The sequence below is a fragment of the Xyrauchen texanus genome, chromosome 17 (assembly GCF_025860055.1).
Source record: "Xyrauchen texanus isolate HMW12.3.18 chromosome 17, RBS_HiC_50CHRs, whole genome shotgun sequence".
NCBI classification, from domain to species: domain Eukaryota; kingdom Metazoa; phylum Chordata; class Actinopteri; order Cypriniformes; family Catostomidae; genus Xyrauchen; species Xyrauchen texanus.
The window spans coordinates 41,943,577-41,961,570 of NC_068292.1; the positions used below are offsets into that span (position 1 = coordinate 41,943,577).

The 17,994-nt window shown below is 39.3% G+C and overlaps 1 protein-coding gene across 5 annotated transcripts in view; it reads right to left on the reverse strand.

Moving 5' to 3' along the window:
* The window catches only part of LOC127658132 (DNA-binding protein SATB1-like), a 79,565-nt gene that overhangs the window by 20,697 nt on the left and 40,874 nt on the right, over positions 1-17,994 (reverse strand). For 4 of the 5 annotated variants that reach the window (XM_052147247.1, XM_052147250.1, XM_052147248.1 and 1 more), the window contains 3 exons: positions 16,317-16,529; positions 12,064-12,135; positions 10,553-10,708 (listed from right to left, as the gene is read on the reverse strand). In XM_052147247.1, the coding sequence (XP_052003207.1) occupies positions 10,553-10,708; positions 12,064-12,135; positions 16,317-16,529 (441 nt within the window). The remainder of the gene's footprint in view (positions 1-10,552; positions 10,709-12,063; positions 12,136-16,316; positions 16,530-17,994) is intronic. The other variant, XM_052147249.1, reaches the window with a different exon arrangement.

Here is a 17,994-nt window from a genome sequence, read left to right on the forward strand (position 1 = left end):
ATACTCTGATAACGATATACTTTGATATACAATATACTCCAATAATGATATACTCCGATTGTGGCAGGGCGGAGGGCGGGGCCGGGTCGTGATTCTACACACCCGGTCCCTTATTAGGCTAATTAAGCCTCCGTGAGGGATAAAGGTCGACTGCAGAGGATCGTGCGGGAGAGAGAGATCGTTAACGGACACGTCCGTTGTGTGTGTTTATGTTGTCTTTTAAGTTTATCATTAAACCATTATTTATATCGTCAAGCCGGTTCTCGCCTCCTCCTTTCGCATTGATCCCTTTACACCGATATACAATATACTCCAATAACGATATGCTCCGATAACGATATACTCCGATAACGATATATTCCGATATATGATATACGATATACAGATACACTTATATACTCAACCTAGCCTCATAGAATGAACGTTACTAATTTTTTACCCTAATGGAATTTTTTCAAACTGACTTTTAAGTGCCAAATTCTATGTTTCCAAGTGAAATTAACACTAGAGGCTCTACAGCATCTGTGCGTTTCAAACGGCTGATTGTAAGTTTATTAACATTCATAATTTCGCACTTTTACTCACATAGGGCTGTGTTATGAAATCGAAACACTTTCACTATCACGCCTCTCTTGAAAACCATACATTTTAATAATTGTATAACAAACTCACCTACGTTTACGAACTTATTTCAATGTGATTTTCTTCCGCAGTAGCTCACCTGATAGAGTGTTGAGCTTTAGGCCCTGAAGACTGTGATTTGCAACAAGTCCAGCAGCAAACTGATACGCTAGATGAGAGTGTCATGGAAGCAACACGAGATGAAGTGTTTGCTTCAGAAAATGTGCTTTTCATTTCTCATTTTGTTTTCGGACACTATTGGTTGGCATAGGTGTTGGTTTAGGGTAAGCATGTCTATTTTGTTCACCTCTCATTTGATTGTAGATCACTATTGGTTAGATTTAACTTAAGGTTTTAGGTAAAACCTCAACCATCTAAAATTCACCTTAAAAACCTCGTCTGATAATGACACCATTTCACTCGCTTTTGACGCCCCCCCGCTGGACATTTCACTGGGAAACTGCAGCTAAAAATGTAATAATGTATGATATTTAATTTGGCTAAAATGTTGACATGTTCGTGTGATGTTCATGAGACCTGTATATACTAAAATAAAACATTTAAATAAAATATATTTTAAAGTATTTTTAAACAATATTGACTGGAAATACACTAAAAATATCAGATTTTTCTATTCACTGAACTACAAGTTGATTTTGGGACATAAGGAAGAGCTAATACACAGTGGGTCAGGATTTGGCTGGTTTTCAGAACTAAGTGCCCCTGGGTGAAGATGGCAGCATGCTGTTACATACTTCCAAATTACTGAGAACAGTGAGAAATTTAGAAGAAAAGAAAAAGGGAGGGCAACGGGAGAGATGCTGCTGTCCATCTCCATTCGCCTTGAGCACCATCCGCCGCAGCCATTGGCTGCAGTTAAATTGAAATATTTCACAGCGTGTGTCAGAAGCATGCAGAATGGTAATTATGACAGATCTGATTAAGCGGGTGAGTCAGGGGCCGGGCGAGGCGGCTCCGGGCTGCAGGTGCGACCTTGTGCATTCCTGCGTGTGTAAATAAAATTAATTACAAGCATGGGGGCGCGTGGCGCGTGACATCGCTACGTGCAGGGAGTCCCGCGGGGGGAACCCTAATGGAATATTTTCCCAGAGTCTAATAATACAGTTGGTATTGACTTGAGGTAATTAGAGGGATCATTAAAGCAGCTTTTCCCGGCGTATTTGCCTGCCTGATCAGATTAGCGAAAATGGGCCTCAGAACAAGCCCTGTGTGGTCTGACAGAGGAGAGTATGAGAGAACGGCCCACCTCTAACTGTACCTTACACGCAGAGGAGAAAGAGAGAGAAACCCTGGCCTCCATCCTGCTGAAAAGACTAGCATGACTATCTTTCTTCCATGGAACACAAGAGAAGATTTTAGGCAGCATGTTAGTCTCAGTCACCATTCACATTTATCACAACTTTTTCCATTCAATTAAAGTGAATGGTGACTGAGACTGTCATTCTGCTTAAAATCTCATTCTAAGTCCTATGAAAGAAAAACAGTCATACGACAGAGAAATCATGGTCACCACCAGGGTAAAGACCCTCTTAGACCAGCATGAATTATCATGCTGGTTTAGGCTGGTTTGGTGCTGGTCTATCTGGTTGATCATCTAGTCATGCTCATGTAGTTCCAAATAAGTTTTACTTTCTTTCTTCCGTGGAACATAAGAGGAGATTTTAGTTAGTCTCAGTCACCATTCACTTTCATTACATCTTTCCATACAATGAAAGTGAATGGTGACTGATACAGTCATTTTACTTCAAATCTCCTTTTGTGTTCCATGAAAGAAAAAAATCATACTACAGCGAAATCCAGGACACCACCCCGCTGTAAAGACCCTCTTACACCAGCATGAATGATCATACTGGTTTAGAATGGTTAATGCTGGTTTGGCGCTGGTCTATCTAGCTGACCAGCTCAGTTATTCTGTTTACCAGGAGAAAGCCAGGAAAAAGTAAGTATAGTCTTTCTGGTGAAGCCTGTTCATACAATGAATGTGAATGGTGACTGAGGCTAACCTTCAGCCTAACATCGTCTTTTTTTGCTTTACATAAGAAAGCAAGCCATATGGTTTTGGAATAACATGATCGTGAGTAAATGATGACTGAATTATAAAAACAATTGTGTACAAGGTGTGGGGGAGGGATGGGGCAGTGAACTGTCCCTTTAAGAACCTGGTGGTGAGCAGCAATGCTAGTCTTCTCAAAAGGGAACAGAAACAGACCAGCAATTGTGGATGCAGAATTGTGTGTCCATTAAACGACAAAGAAAAGGCTTTGTTTGGAAGACAGCACTGCCTTTTGTGCGATAAATCATTTGCAAAAATAATTTCCAAGACATCTGGGTCTCCGGTTCAGGAATATTGTGTCTTTAATAATACAGGGGAAGTGCAGCTGTTTCCCAGGCAACCTAATAACCAGGCAGCCAGATAAATAAATAAATCAATTAATAAACAGTCATGGCCCTATTTCCTCTCTCAGAGGCACGCTGCTCCCATCTGCCTAGCACGCGGCGGCCCTGGGAGGCGGACAAATTTATAACCATAAACAAACAACTCTCGAAAATGAAGCACAATAAAGAAAAATAGATATTCTCCGTAAAATGATCGGGCCACTAGAACAGAAAGGGCGGGTAGAATCTTCCCTATAGAAAGATAATTTCATTTGCATCCAGCATTGGGCTTCTAGTTTCTTAATGAAAGTAAATACAGATGCACAGCAAACGATACGTCTAGACCTTGCCTAGAAATAGATGCCAGATAAATGCGATTTAGACGCAGCGGGGGAACGCAAGGCCACACCTGCTCCTTAAACGCGCTGATGCTGTAAGCCCCGCCCACAGGACGAACTCCACTGATCAAAGGTATTTGGTTTAAAGACCCCATGAAACCTCTTGACGAGCGCAGTTTGTGTTGATGTATTTCCTATTGAAACTAGAAGTTGGGGTGGGACATAATTGAGGAAGGGTTTATCCCACTTTTAAAAAAATAGCCAATAGACTTTAATTTACATCTTAGCCATAAACTATGATGTTTCAAATTGATACAAAACATGCATTACATTTTCACTAGCCTCCTATCCAACATTTTATTTTAAGAAAGGATGTCTATGAACCAATTGTGGTTACTCATTCCATATTTATTAATGTAATACAAATAACTGGTTTATGCTAATAACCTGTAATATGCTTCCCTCATCTCTTTCGAAAAACCCAATATTATTTTTATGTGTTTCATCTGGTATACAAAAGTTTGTTTTCTATTAAAGTCATGGTTTAGGGTTTGGGTAAGCGGTTAAACTTAGGAAAAACCATCATAACATTGTTCATTTATTTTTATGCATGGGAAAAAGTCATATATTTTTGTACGAGCCAACAGTTTTTTATGATTCTGATGATTTTAAGATATTGTACTAATTATTATGACTCGTTATGAGACCGAGTTAAATATATATATATATATATATATATATATATATATATATATATATATATATATATATATCCTTAAAGCAAGTAGACATTGACAAAAATCCACAAAACTATCCACTAAAAAATAATAATAATAATTCATATTTCACAACATATTTGCTCAGAATTCACTTTTTTATGTTTATTAAATGCTATATTTCTTATCCTAAAAGGGCTGTTGAAAAAAATTAGGAATTTATAGGAGTTAGTACAACTTCTGTTAATATGTTGAATAAATTAATAAATTAATAAATAAGTAGTCTCAAAATAATAATAAGAATAATCTGTAATATTTATTAATAATTATTATAGTTTTTAAAAATAATATATAATAATAATTAATCATAATTTCAATGATTAAAAAATGTATTTAGGCCAAATGGACGATATATTGGTCTATCACTAATTTAAATGTTACATCTTTTTTATGTAACATACACTTTAACTTACAAATTTTACTGTTTCTATCTCTCTTTCTTTCCGACCCACTGTTACCCCCCAGAGAGTAGCGAGCCAGGCGCATAGTGACAGATGGCACACCATCCTCTACCCCCCATTCATACACACACACACATACACACATACACACACACACACACACACACACACACACACACACACACCGGTCTATTCGCTGCCCCCCTGTACTGCAGCAGATCACTGACATTCTGTCTCATTAGAGCCCTGCTAATTACCACAGCCTCTTCCAGGAACGAGAGAGATAGATAGAGAGAGACATAGAAAGAGAGAGAGTGCAATTGAGAGAGAGAAGGGTCAGTCCCAGGGAATGGTTCGGGGGTCTAAGGTGCTTGTCATTTGACAGCAGGAGCCGTGATTGTATTCACCATCAGAGGGTGTCAACTCAACTCCCATAAACCCTTTCTCCACTCTCTCTATTCTCTTAGCCCAATAGAGCTCAACGAATGCCAGAACAGAGCTGTCATGTCTTTATCAAGGGTGTTTGCTAAGGCAGTACAGTTCATATTGTTCACAGATAAGGGTTAGGGATTTGACAAACCCTTAAACCTAAGTATTAAAGGCATAGTCCCACATTCACTCATGTTGATACGGGTTTGGAACAACATTATGCAAACAAATGACAGAATTTGTATTTTTGGGTAAACTATCCCTTTCAAGTCAACATAAAATCATAACCCTATTTATGTTCTTAATACACATTCAGCAAGAAGGAGTGCTCTTTTGACTTAAGAAATCAACCACCTAGCAACTACCCACAGCAACTGTATAACAACGCCACTGCAACCACCCTAACTAACATTGTAGCGGTGCATCCAATTGCTCAAGTCCACACTAATATGTTTTTGTTTGAAACCGCATTAATTTAAGTACATTAACGGCTCTCATTCACACTAGAACACTGAAAAATGACGAGGTTAGGAAACTAAAGACTGAGTTTTCAAACGAGAATGGATTAGTGTTGTTGATGTGATGGCCTTAAAATATCATCCAGCATATATCAATTCAGCTAGCGTTCACCCCTGAAATGTTGTGATTTCGAGAATGCCGCACCAAACAGTTTATATGTTTCTTTCTCAGTTTACAAGCTGCAAAAATGATAGTGTTTCAGCGGTGCAGGAGGGAACATTTATTGAAATGCTACTCGGAATATGAAAGTGCCACCAAACAGATAAAGCCTGGCACCCACTTCCTGTATGGACGTGTGCCCAGAGAGGGGGACGACATGGCTTGGATCCAGTACCCATCCCCCAATAAACAGCACAAAGGTACACACACACACACTCATTTACACAGCAGCCAAATGTGCAGACACAAGAGTAAGTAGGTACACACGCAGGTACACACACAATCGTTCTCTTTATCCATTTTGAGACGTTTTATAAAGCCCATGAGATGATCATAGTACATCCCCCTCTGCACCTCCCATCTCCTCGCTCTTTCCTCTTTCCATTGCTCTCAAATAGGGCATGGCCAAGCTGATTCTATAGCCCAATGGTTGCGGAAGCCAAATCCACAGCCAGTGCCAGATCTCTGGAGTGCTGCAGCTAACGCCGCTGCAATCTCACTTTGCGCCACGGCCAAGGATTCCAGCGCTGATAGCAAAGGCCATTGTGCTAATTAATGCGAAACACCATACATTTTGTCATCAGCACAGTCCGTGCGACTGTCCGCGTGCTGCTTGCTGCTTTATGTATTTTAGCAGTCTCATACTACTGAGAATGATTGGGAAATGTAGTGTGGTGTGCAAGATTGTTGCCTCATAAATGTGGCTAAACGAATAGTATTTTCAAGCAAGCTTAATTGCTTTTCTGCATCAACAGCACACAAAATGCAAACTACTGTATATTGCATGGTCAACATTTGCAATTAAAACATAATTATGGGCAATATAATTTAAAGAGATAGTTCACCCAAAAATGAAAATTCTCTCATCATTTATTTACCCTCATATCATCCCAGATGTGTATGGCTTTCTTTCTACAGCAGAACAGAAACAAAGATTTAAAAAAAAACAATATCTTAGCTCTGTAGGTCCGTACAATGCATGTGAATGGTGATCAAACATTTGTAGCTTAAAGGAAACATAGAAGCAATCCATAAGACTCCAGTGGTTAAATCCATATCTTCAGAAGCGATATACTGTATTATGTGTGGGTGAGAAACAGATCAAAATGTAAGTCCTTTTTTACTCTAAATCTCCATTTTCACTTTTTCTTTTTTTACTTTTAATTTAGTTTCACTTTCCCATCTGAAAGTGTATGTGAAAGTGGCGATTTAGAGTAAAAAAGGACTTCAATATTGTTCTGTTTCTCACATACATCTATTTTAATGCTTCTGAAGATATGAATTTAAACACTGGATTCATACTGCTATGTTTTCTTTATGTGATTTTTAGAGCTACAAAAGTCTGATTGCCATTCACTTGCTCTGTAAGGACCAACAGAGCTGAAATATTCTTCTAAAAATCTTCGTTTGTGTTCTAATGAATAAAGAAAGTCCTACACATCTGGGATGGCATGAGGATGAATAAATGATGGGAGAACTATCATTTTTGGGTGAACTATCCCTTTAAAGGAATATTCCGGGTTTGAGTTAAGCTCAATCGACAGCATTTGTGGCATAATGTTGATTTCCACAAAAATGTATTTTGACGTGTCAAAAAGGCGCTTACAATGAAAGTGAATGGGGCCGATCAGTAAACAATAAAATACTGTTTAAAAAGTTTAGCCACAAGATGTAAACAATAGCCTATGTGTTAACATGATTTTGGTATGATAAAATCGCTTACTAACCTTTGCTCTGAAAAATTACATATCATTTTACAACTTTGTTGCCATGACGACATAATGGCGCAACCCCTAAAACCCTAAATCAACCTAGGGTGTGTTCACACTTGGCAGGTTTGGTTCGATTAAAACAAACTCTGGTGCGATTGCTTGGTTAGTGCGGTTAATTTGAACAAGTGTGAACGCTGCCACCCGAACCTTGATGTGCACTAAACAAGCAAACTGTCTGAATAGTGGGTCTCGGTCTGCTTCCAAACAAACTCTGGTGCGGTTTGATTGATACATGAACGCAACATGGACCAAAGACGTCTAAACGGACCAAAAACAGGAAGTAATTTGCCTGATACTGACCTCAAGCATTCCTGTTTTTTTCGTCATAGGAGCGATGTTTCCATTACAGTTCAGTACTGGCGTCAGAACCGCCCGTCAGCCGTCCTTGCAGCATATCTTCATTTGTGTGTACAACGGAGGAATTCCTGGCATTGTTTTGACGCCTGGTAAAATACCACCATATATACATCCAACGAGAGCATTTCGCCAGCATTGTTTTGGATGTTCGGCAAGTTCCATAAAAATAAAAACGTCATAAAAGCTGTCCAATCAGGTCGTGAGTTTTCCCTGATGCCTTTGGTTTTGTATCATTAGGTTCAGTGTTAAAAAGGCCAATGTGAACGCTAAACAAACCAGGGCTAAATGTATCATTTTCATTTTTGGTCCGGACCAAGAGCACCAAGAGAACTGAACTACAAGTGAACTCACCCCTAAAGTGCTTTTATATATACACATTTCACATTTCTGCCTTTAAACCCTCCAAAAACTGACCCCATTCACTTCCATTGCAAGTGCCTCACTGTGACTTTGATTTGTGCTTTTTTAACGAAAAGTAGGGACGAGTCAAAATAATTTTTTGTGGTGAACAACTATACACCACACATGATGTCGATTTAGCTTAACTTACAGTATATTGAACCCAAACATTCCTTTAAGCCGGGTGCACACTGAATGATTGCCAGAATACGTTATGCTCGCCACTGTAGGAGCAGTTTGACACTGCCAAAACTTTGTCGGAGGCTAAGTGAGTGGTGGTGGTGTAGTGGTCTAAAGCACATAACTGGTAATCAGAAGGTTGCTGGTTCGAGCCCCACAGCCACCACCATTGTGTCCTTGAGCAAGGCACTTAACTCCAGCTTGCTCCGGGGGGATTGTCCCTGTAATAAGTCACTTTGGATAAAAGCATTAGCCAAATGCATAAATGTAAATGTAAGATTTATCACAAAGGTAATTATACCAATGGAAAATATATATATTTTTTACGATCCAGAAATTTGTCTCAGATGGCGAAATTGTGGCCAAAATCATGCTGTGTGACTTTAGCATTCACCATGACTTATTACTTAATACACTCACTCAGAAAGTCAGGGCTCTAAAAAACGTACGGCATTCATGTGTGCTCATTTCGTAAATACGATCATTCCGATACAACTAGAAGACAGCAACATAAGTTGTCATCACCGGCATCCGCACCAGACGCTCAGCGCTGGCCGGACATTCAGCTCGTGCCCCCCGTGGGCCTTTGCAAAAGTGGGCTGGGGAAAGGAAGGAGGGGGGTACCAGCTGCCCGGGGAGCGCACATTACGAGATGGAGCGAGAGATAAGTGCTCTCCCAGGCCCTTTTTTCAGCTGCGTAATTAGCACAGTTCTTATCGGCTGCTCAATTCACATTCACACCAGCCATGAATGGAGCACACAAGCTCAGGCAGGGCTTTTCTCTCAAATGATAATTTTAAAGAGAATCTTTCTTGAATAAATGCCCTGGTTTGTCAGTTCTCTCCTCCACCCTTCGCGGCTTTGAACCGTCATCGACAAAAACAGTGGTTTGTGCATCAAACTGTAATTTGGTAAAACAAAAGTATCTGGCACCGTAATCAGTGCAATCAGCAAAAACCGGCTGATATCTTCAGATAATTTAGGGCTTTTATTCACTTTTTTTCCACCCATCAGATGTAATTCTGAAAATCTTTAAGTGAGCATGCAGATATGCAAAACCTTTAATAATGGGGCTCGTCTTGCGTTTCTTTAATTAGTTTTAATAGACCGAAACAGACTGTAATGTCTCTCACAGAGGCCTGTATTCAGCAGACGCTTGTTCGCTATGTGAGATAACAGTGTGGTCTTTGCTGAGCTGAAGTATATAAACACATTTGCTTTATGTTGCAACACTGTCTGCTGTTCACAAACCCACAATAAAGCCGAATAAGTCATTATGGTGCTGCCCGACGCTGAGTCAAAGGCTTAACAAAGCTCTCCTTCTCCACTTTTATCTTTTTATCTGAGCATTCTTTCTCATTTAAACTGTACACAAAAATGGTTGACAATGTTTTGTCAACCAGACGAACGACTTAAGCATAAGATGCCAGACAATGAAAGTTGCATTTTGCACATCTAAGACTGTTTTGTGTGTAAGGTTTGCGTGAAACGTCTATTTGTACGATTGTGTACCTGTCATATGGGGCTGCAAAATGATGACAAAACTCCTTAATGTCGATTATTTCCCTTGATATTGTGATACATTTCAATGAATAGAATTTACAGTACATTGAAATACTTGTGGTGGTGGCGTAGTGGGCTAAAGCACCACTGTTGGATGCTTTAGCACTGTTAATCAGAAGGTTGCTGGTTCGATCCCCACAGCCACCACCATTGTGTCCTTGAGCAAGGCCCTTAACTCCAGGTTGCTCCGGGGGGATTGTCCCTGTAATAAGTGCTCTGTAATTCGCTTTGGATAAAAGCGTCTGCCAAATGCTACTTATTTTGAATGAGGCGTATGCAAACCATATTCTTTATGTAGGCTCTACATCCAAAACCAACTGAGAACTATTTTACTGAATGATTTATTGCTGTTTTATAGTGAATAAAATCTGCACGTCAATGTCAAAATTGGCCCTGATAGCAGCATGAAAAACAAAACTAGTATTACAATTTTGAATAAATGATTGGCAAGCAACAGACGTATCTGTTATTAGTTCCAATGCTCAATTGCTTTAAAGCACATTGTAAATAGACACTTTTAATGCAGTGCGGAAGACTTAAATGGAATGTTGTAAATGACACATTTCACGATTAGTTAATTGTAGCAACTGCAATTGAAATCTGGATTATTTATTCTTGTCGAGCGTTGCGCGATTGTATACCTGGCTCTTTGATGCTGCGACCTTGGCAAACATGGCCTGGGACACTTTGGCTCTCTTCATCTCCTGCTGGATTTCATCATAGATGGACGAGTTGATGTTTAACACACAGTTCTCAGACTTCCCGTTCCACTCGGAGGACAGAGGGCTTGGCTTCACCTGAGCAGAGTAGACAAGACACAACAAAAAAGTACACATATAGGAATTAAAAGGAATAGTTCACAGCAAAATGAAAATTCCATCATTATAAATGCAAGTCAGAAATGGCTGTCAATGCTCTGTCAATGCAACCAATTATCGCGCTCTGATAAGGTAAGTCCTGTGAGAGTAAAAGTTTGGTTTGACTCGTTCCGTGTAATGTGTATCCAAAGACAAGATCAACACAATCAATTTGTCATTAAATAATGTCTCTTTTAAAACCCTTTCTGTTCTTTACAGGTCAGTTGTTGTTTAAAAACAACAAAAATGTAAACATTTAATTGTAATCACACATTGCACAGATGTGGTAAAGTCTTCACTCTATGCGCTCAACCAGAACACTTCAGTAAGACACTCGCTGAACTGCTGTTATTCTTAAAGAGACAGTACCGATTCAGCACTTGTTATAAATATCAATGTAAATTATTCCAAACAATAAGCATGTAACAATAGAATATATGCAATATCGAGACATATTAAATGATGGAATGGAATTTTAACATTTCTTAAAAAACTCACATGTGACCAAAATTATGAAAAAAAACACAATATTTTAAATGAAATTAAAATTTGTAAATATTTAGATTTTCCTAATGTACCAAGTTAGAAGATCACTTAAATGATATAATTAACAGAATTAGCTGAGGGATCGTTTCTTTCATCCGTAAGCAAAATGGACATTATTACTGAAATACACCCAAATGAACTGGAATCGATTCAGAATCAAATTGAGAGCTTGTGAATCAGAATTAAAACGAATCAGGAAATCTATATCAATACCTAGCTCTACGAATAGAAGAATAGATGCATTTGTATTGGTTTATGCATGATTTACATCAATATTTAAATGCATTGTGGAGCGGAGGGGGGCGGGGCCGAGTCGGAATATCGTGCGCCATGCCCGTAATTCTCTCTCTCGAACCATCGTCACCGGCCGCCTTTATCCCTTTATTCCGACCCGGCCCCGCCCCCCTCCGCTCCACATGCATAAATTAAATAGAATTAATATAAATACAATATACTGTATATATGATATATAAATATATTGTTTAATATAAATGAAATATAGATAGACATACATATCGTACATTTTTTTAGAGCACCTGTCATACAAGTAGTAGCTTAAAAGTGTTTTATAATAAAATGCAATTATTGTTTTCTAATGGTATATAATATATGTAAATACGTTTCTAATAAAGGTTCTCCCACTTGATGCATGTATTTCTGGCATAAAATAATGGACAAAACAACAAGTCACTATTTCATAAATGGTGTAGGCCTACCATGCCATGATGATATACTGCATGTAAACTTACAGGAGAGATGCCCACAGGAATTCTTGGATTCCAGTCCTCAGGTCTCACATTGTTACACTCTTCTCTTCTGGGCTGTTAACACAGAGACAAAGAGAGGGAGAGATGTTTGAGATGATGGACTCAAATATAATGTAAAAAAATTACTTCATTAAATATTCAGAATACTCTAATAACATATAATCAGATTTATATCACAACAGAACTTATCCTAAAGCAATCACAGACGATTTCTGCAGCAAAACAACCTGCAAAGATTGTTATAACTTTTGTTTTATATTAAGGGTCTCCAAACAGCCAGTACAACCAGAGCAGTCATTCACATGTGAAGTATGAGTGTCTAGGTTGAGTTATTTTGTGACCATATCTAATTATAAAGGGATGAGCGTGTGCAAACTTGCACTCGCTGTCTGATGATCTATTAACGTATGTGGGAAACATCTGGTTTTATGGGCGTCATAAAAGCTTTGCAGCACCGCAAGACATGCCACCCTGCTGATTTACATCAGAAAATCCTGCAAACATCTCACTCATATCTGTCAGACTCAAGCTGGCATGCATCAAAATACCTCGCTCTACCTGGTTTATCGCTCATTTTTGACTCAAACAAGACTGATGGATGAAATATGAGCCATCATCTGAGCTGACCATAGTATGTTCTATAAAAGACCTTATTTCATTTAAACATGCATGCAAATGCATTAGCTCTCTTCCAACCTAGAGAGCTGCCTATGAAGGCAGTATTTTGAGACATCATAACAGCGCTCCTGATTTAAAGGCTGTTCCACAAGATTGGCAGGATGAATACTTTAGGCTACTTTTTAAGGTCATGTCCACACTAAACCATTTGAAAACTTTGTTTTCAGTTTCCTAACGTCATCATTTTCGAAAGTATGCAGTATTAGAGAGCATTTCCGAAAGTCTCTGTTTTCAATGGAGGAAAACGCTGTCCCTATGTGGATGAGAGCAGTAACCCTAATCAATGCATTCACAGATGAAAACTTAGTTTTGGGCAGCGGCGTAACAAAGGGTAGGCCGGGGTGGGCCTGGACCCAGAATATTAGAAATTATTCTTTGATTTAAAATATATACTGTTTGAATGTGTCTCTTCTCTGTTAAGGGAATTTTATTTTAAATATATATATATATAATTGTGTGAAAACTTGGCCGATACATTTTTATTGAGGCCCACCCAAATTTCCTGGCTACACCCTTGGTTTTGAGCAATCTTTTTGGTCAATACAAAAAATAAAATAATCAACTAAAATAGTTCAATCTCTTCTATTTCTTTCCCTGTCTAAACCTCTGGATTATGTCTGCCAGATCCATCTCCAGTCCTGCCTGATGTCTGACTCCCACTGTGTCGCTGAGTGATGATGACCAACTGCAGCATGTGCCAGTCAGACTTCACTTCAGTCTACTAAGACTTCACAGAGGACGAATTGATGCAAACTCAAAGACATGGGATTCTTCATGAGCCACTGTCTAAGCATGGGCTCAGGATGGAGCTCACCAAAATCACCTGCCATAAGCCTCCAGCCAGACTGAGATGCTCCTATGATATCTTTATTAACTTGGTCAAAGGAGGGACAACACTCTCTTAAACTACATAGAAAATGAATTGACCACTATCAAAAGCCTTCATCAGACAAAATCAATGGACAATGCATCTACATGTATTTCCTCAGTTAATTCGGGATGACTTCAAGGACTTTACCACTAAAACGTATTATTCATACAAAATTATTTTGTTTAATCATTGACCCACAACACTTAGTTAACAAATTTGAACTACTAATAGTTCTAAACATAAATAACTAATATTGCCATTATATTAATTCATTTTCTGTTATAGCATAATTTCATATAAAGCTGCTTTGAATCAATGCATGTTGTGAAAAGCACTATACAAATAAATTTGAATTGACTCTTCAAATGACTACTTAACATAATATTTGTTTGTGCTGTGTGCTTAGCTTAGCAGAATGCTAACGGCAAACTACATTGGAATAATAGAGTTTGCTTACTGAAATATTATGTTTAATTTTGCTACATTTACGCCTTTCATCCACACTCCAACAGTGTTTTCCTACACTAAAAATTTAGATTTTTGAAAACATCTTTTTGTACTGCATTTGGAAATGTATGAAAACGGATTGTGGCCTTAGAACACCTCAAAGTATCAATTAAAATAGTTCAATCTACTTATATTCGTGTGTACTTTGTACTTTTATGCTTATTAGAGTATCACACAGTTAGCTTAGCAACATGCTAATGCCAAACTCTTCTGAAATCAGTTGATAGTCAAGTGCTATTTGTGTGCTGTATCTTGCTACTTGTAAGTCGCAAGTTGCTGCATTTGTAGAGCATTACAAATACATTTCAGTTTCTGTAGGATGCTACCTTAGAAGGCAGCTGCCTATGTAGACAGTATGCAGCAAGTAAGCTCAATGGGTTTTGTTTCAGACCCATTTTATATATGTGTCTGGCTGTGCATCGCTATGCCGTTTCATTAAAAATTTCACCAATTTGTACAAGTATCATCTGATAATGGAGATTTTTGCAGAGAGCTGTGCAACACAGAAGGATTAGATGAATAATCAGGTTACAGAAGCATCTGATAATGTGATCTGAACAGGAAAGGAGCATCTGTTTTGTGCAGTTTTATGCAGTGAACACTGATGACATTTCACTCTCTGTGTGTGAGTGTGTGTGTGTGAGGGTGGTTTTAAGCCATTTAAAAGACCCCCCTCAGTCCATTACACAAAGTAAGGCTTTGTGTTCAGTCCACTAAGACACACTCAAGTGCATTTGAAGCAGTCCGCAGTGGAAATGGTTCTGCACACCTTTCCGGTCCTGCTTGGGAGATTTTAGAGCCGGAGATATGGCCGGGTGTGAAATAAACACTATCTGAGCACTATCGCACTTTAAACTATGTCAGTAAATTAAGGTATCAATGATACCAACATTATAGGGAAATTTCACGATTCCATTACCAAGGCAAAAACTCAAATTGCATTGGATGCACTCCAAAAAGTTAAATATTTGTGTAAACATTATAATGCATGTATGGGATGATCTACTGTTAGCCTATCATTATCACAAGTGTGGTCAGGACCGTGATGTGAAGCGGAAGAGTCTTGAATCACTCTAAAGGGGTTTATTTTGCGATAACAACCAGCTGATAGATTGTAGATTATCCCACTTATTACATAACTACTTACCAAATAAATAAGAAAATGGACATGAATATTGATTTGAAAAAGGCTGGGCAAACAAGGTTGGAAAAAGGTTATTTTGAGAGAAGAAAGAGACAACATGGTCTCTGGAAACAGCTGAAATCCACCTCCAGAGTTCTGTTTTTGACACTTCTCCAAGTGTCCCAGGCCATGTCCCTGGCTGCTCATTATCCCGCTTATTACAAAACTACTACTACATGAAATATTGATCTTAAAATTTACATAATTGTATTAGCTTCATTGTAGAGATTGTAGAGAAAGATTACTCATGAAACCCAAATAACCGGTCAATTATCAACTAATCTATCCCTAATCTCCCCACACCCTAACGTTTCTTCCAGATGTGCGGTCATTATTCAGAAAATATAAGACTTTAGTATTCCAGAGAGCCATGTAATAAATCTTATTAACCTTAATACATAATATAATGTACATATTGAATTATAACTAGGGTTAGGTAATTATTCAAGACGAGTACACAGTAAGTAATGCAATGAAGCACAATGAAACATAACAGAATGATTCAACTATTAGTTACTTAATTCTGTGTAGTATCAATTTACAGTGCAAGGTTCATGCACAAATACTGCCTGTTTACATTCATTTAGGAAAACCCCAACTTTATTTCAATTTTGACTTATTGCGAATGATTAGTTGGTTTATGGAATCTCAAATAAAATCAAAAATGTTTGTAATCTTTTATTAAAATGTAATAGCTTGCTCTGAAACAACTTTCCTTTTTGGATGAAATCCCAAATCCCTCTTACTTTTGAACTCCTTCCTTCCAACAATCCGACTCAATTCTGGAATATAACATGCACATTTAATCCAATCAATTCCTGATGGACAAATGCAATTCTCGCTCTACAATTTGTATCTCGGCCACTTGGAAATATGAATAAAAATGGGTTTGCGAACTGGTTAGGACCCTATGCCTGACCTTTTGCTCGACAAATCGCAATCCATGTCTCATAATTGAACCTCAGTGTTGCTCAAGTATGATTTTGAGTGTGTTACCTGGACAGGGCGACTGGGAGGGGTGCTAATGAGGGGTGCGGGCCCCATTGCAGAGGCCGCGGTCAAGCTACGCTCCCTCTCGTCCTGGTAGATGCGATCTCGCTCCACCTCAGGAAGCTGCAGGAAGTTCTGCATCGCTCGTAGGTTGACGAGGAGAGACTGAGATGCTGTCTTGGGGTCTTCCTCTTTTCTGAGAATCTCAGACAGAAGACCCTGGGAGAAACAGACAAAAAGTTTGGAATTTAAAGGGCTAGTTCACCCAAAAAGTTAAAATTCTAGTTTAGGTGCCTTGCTATGTTTCATAAACCTTTAGGGTGCGATTCAAACTTTGTGATCTGTCAGGGCCACCAAACCCGCATTAACATTCTGACCCCAAAGTCACCACCCGTCATGTGGGGAAGAATGTTCAATAAACATTTAAGAGCACTCTGAAAAAATGCATGTTGCAAATTCTTCACGGCACAACTAACAAAGAAAAGATGGCAATTTGAACAAATGCAAGATCGTCTCTGATTACGATAGATTCCAATCACTCTAACACAACTTCAAAGCTACGTCATGCCAAACGGAAGTTTTATGCAGAACATCTCGAGACATTATCTTTCCATTTTCGGGCCTCTACCAGGGGCGGAGGAGACCCCTACCGGCAGCTAAAATGCGGCGGGGTCAAAGAAGACCGCCGTCCGCAAGCAAGGGAGGGGCTCACTGCCGACTTCCTGGATCGGGAGAACCGCTTCCAGGGGCGGAGGAGACCCCTACCATCCACCAAAACAGGTGGGCATTCTGTCCGCCAGGGGCCAGAGGACTGCCTCCAATCCAATTGGGGAGGAGCGGCTGTCATCCACTAGAGGGGTGACCGAGGACCAGGCTACGGCGTATCAGAGAACCGGCGAGTATGTTTTTTTTCTCTCTCTCTCCTCCCTCTCTCCCGCTCTTGCTCCATGTTCTACCTTTCCCTCTTTTTTTCCCTCCCCTGTTCCCCCTTCCAGGTCAGAGAAGGCAGGGAAGTCCTTCTGGCAGGCGGGGCTGCAAGGGCATGCCCCGGAGGAGTGGGATGTACGTCATGCCGGGGGCTCCCCGGCCTGAAGGAAAGGAGGGAGGAGTGTGGCAGGGAGGAGGGCGGGGCCAGGCCGTGATAACGCACGCCCGTCCCCTAATCAGTCTAATCAAGCCGACGTGAGGGATAAAGGCCGCCGGAGGTGAAGGTTCGCGAGAGAGAGCGCTACGGGCAGCTGCCCTGTATGTGTTTATGTTTGTGTCCTTTTGTTTAATTAAACATTACTTTGATGCTTCGTCTGGTTCTCGCCGCCTCCTTTCCATTTCACCCTGTTACGGTTTACATTGTAATTTTCAGAATGTTTTTCTACGTATTTGAATTAATGAGCATACGTTGTCCAGATTGAACATTCTGTCTATGTAAATCTTTGAGCTTTTTCTCATTTTTGATCATCAGCTGTGTCAACTAAGTCTGATTAGTTAGAAAAACAGTCTGAAGGTCTGTGCCAAATTTGGTGGACGTAGCTTGGAAGCTCTCGCAGTATTGGATTTAAAATTTCTCACTCCACTGGAAAATACTTTTTTTTTCAAAATGTTGATAATAGTTTAAATAGTTTATCAAAATGTTGATATGTTATTGTTACAGGGAATTTGCAAATATTTTAAAAATGGATTTTGTTAA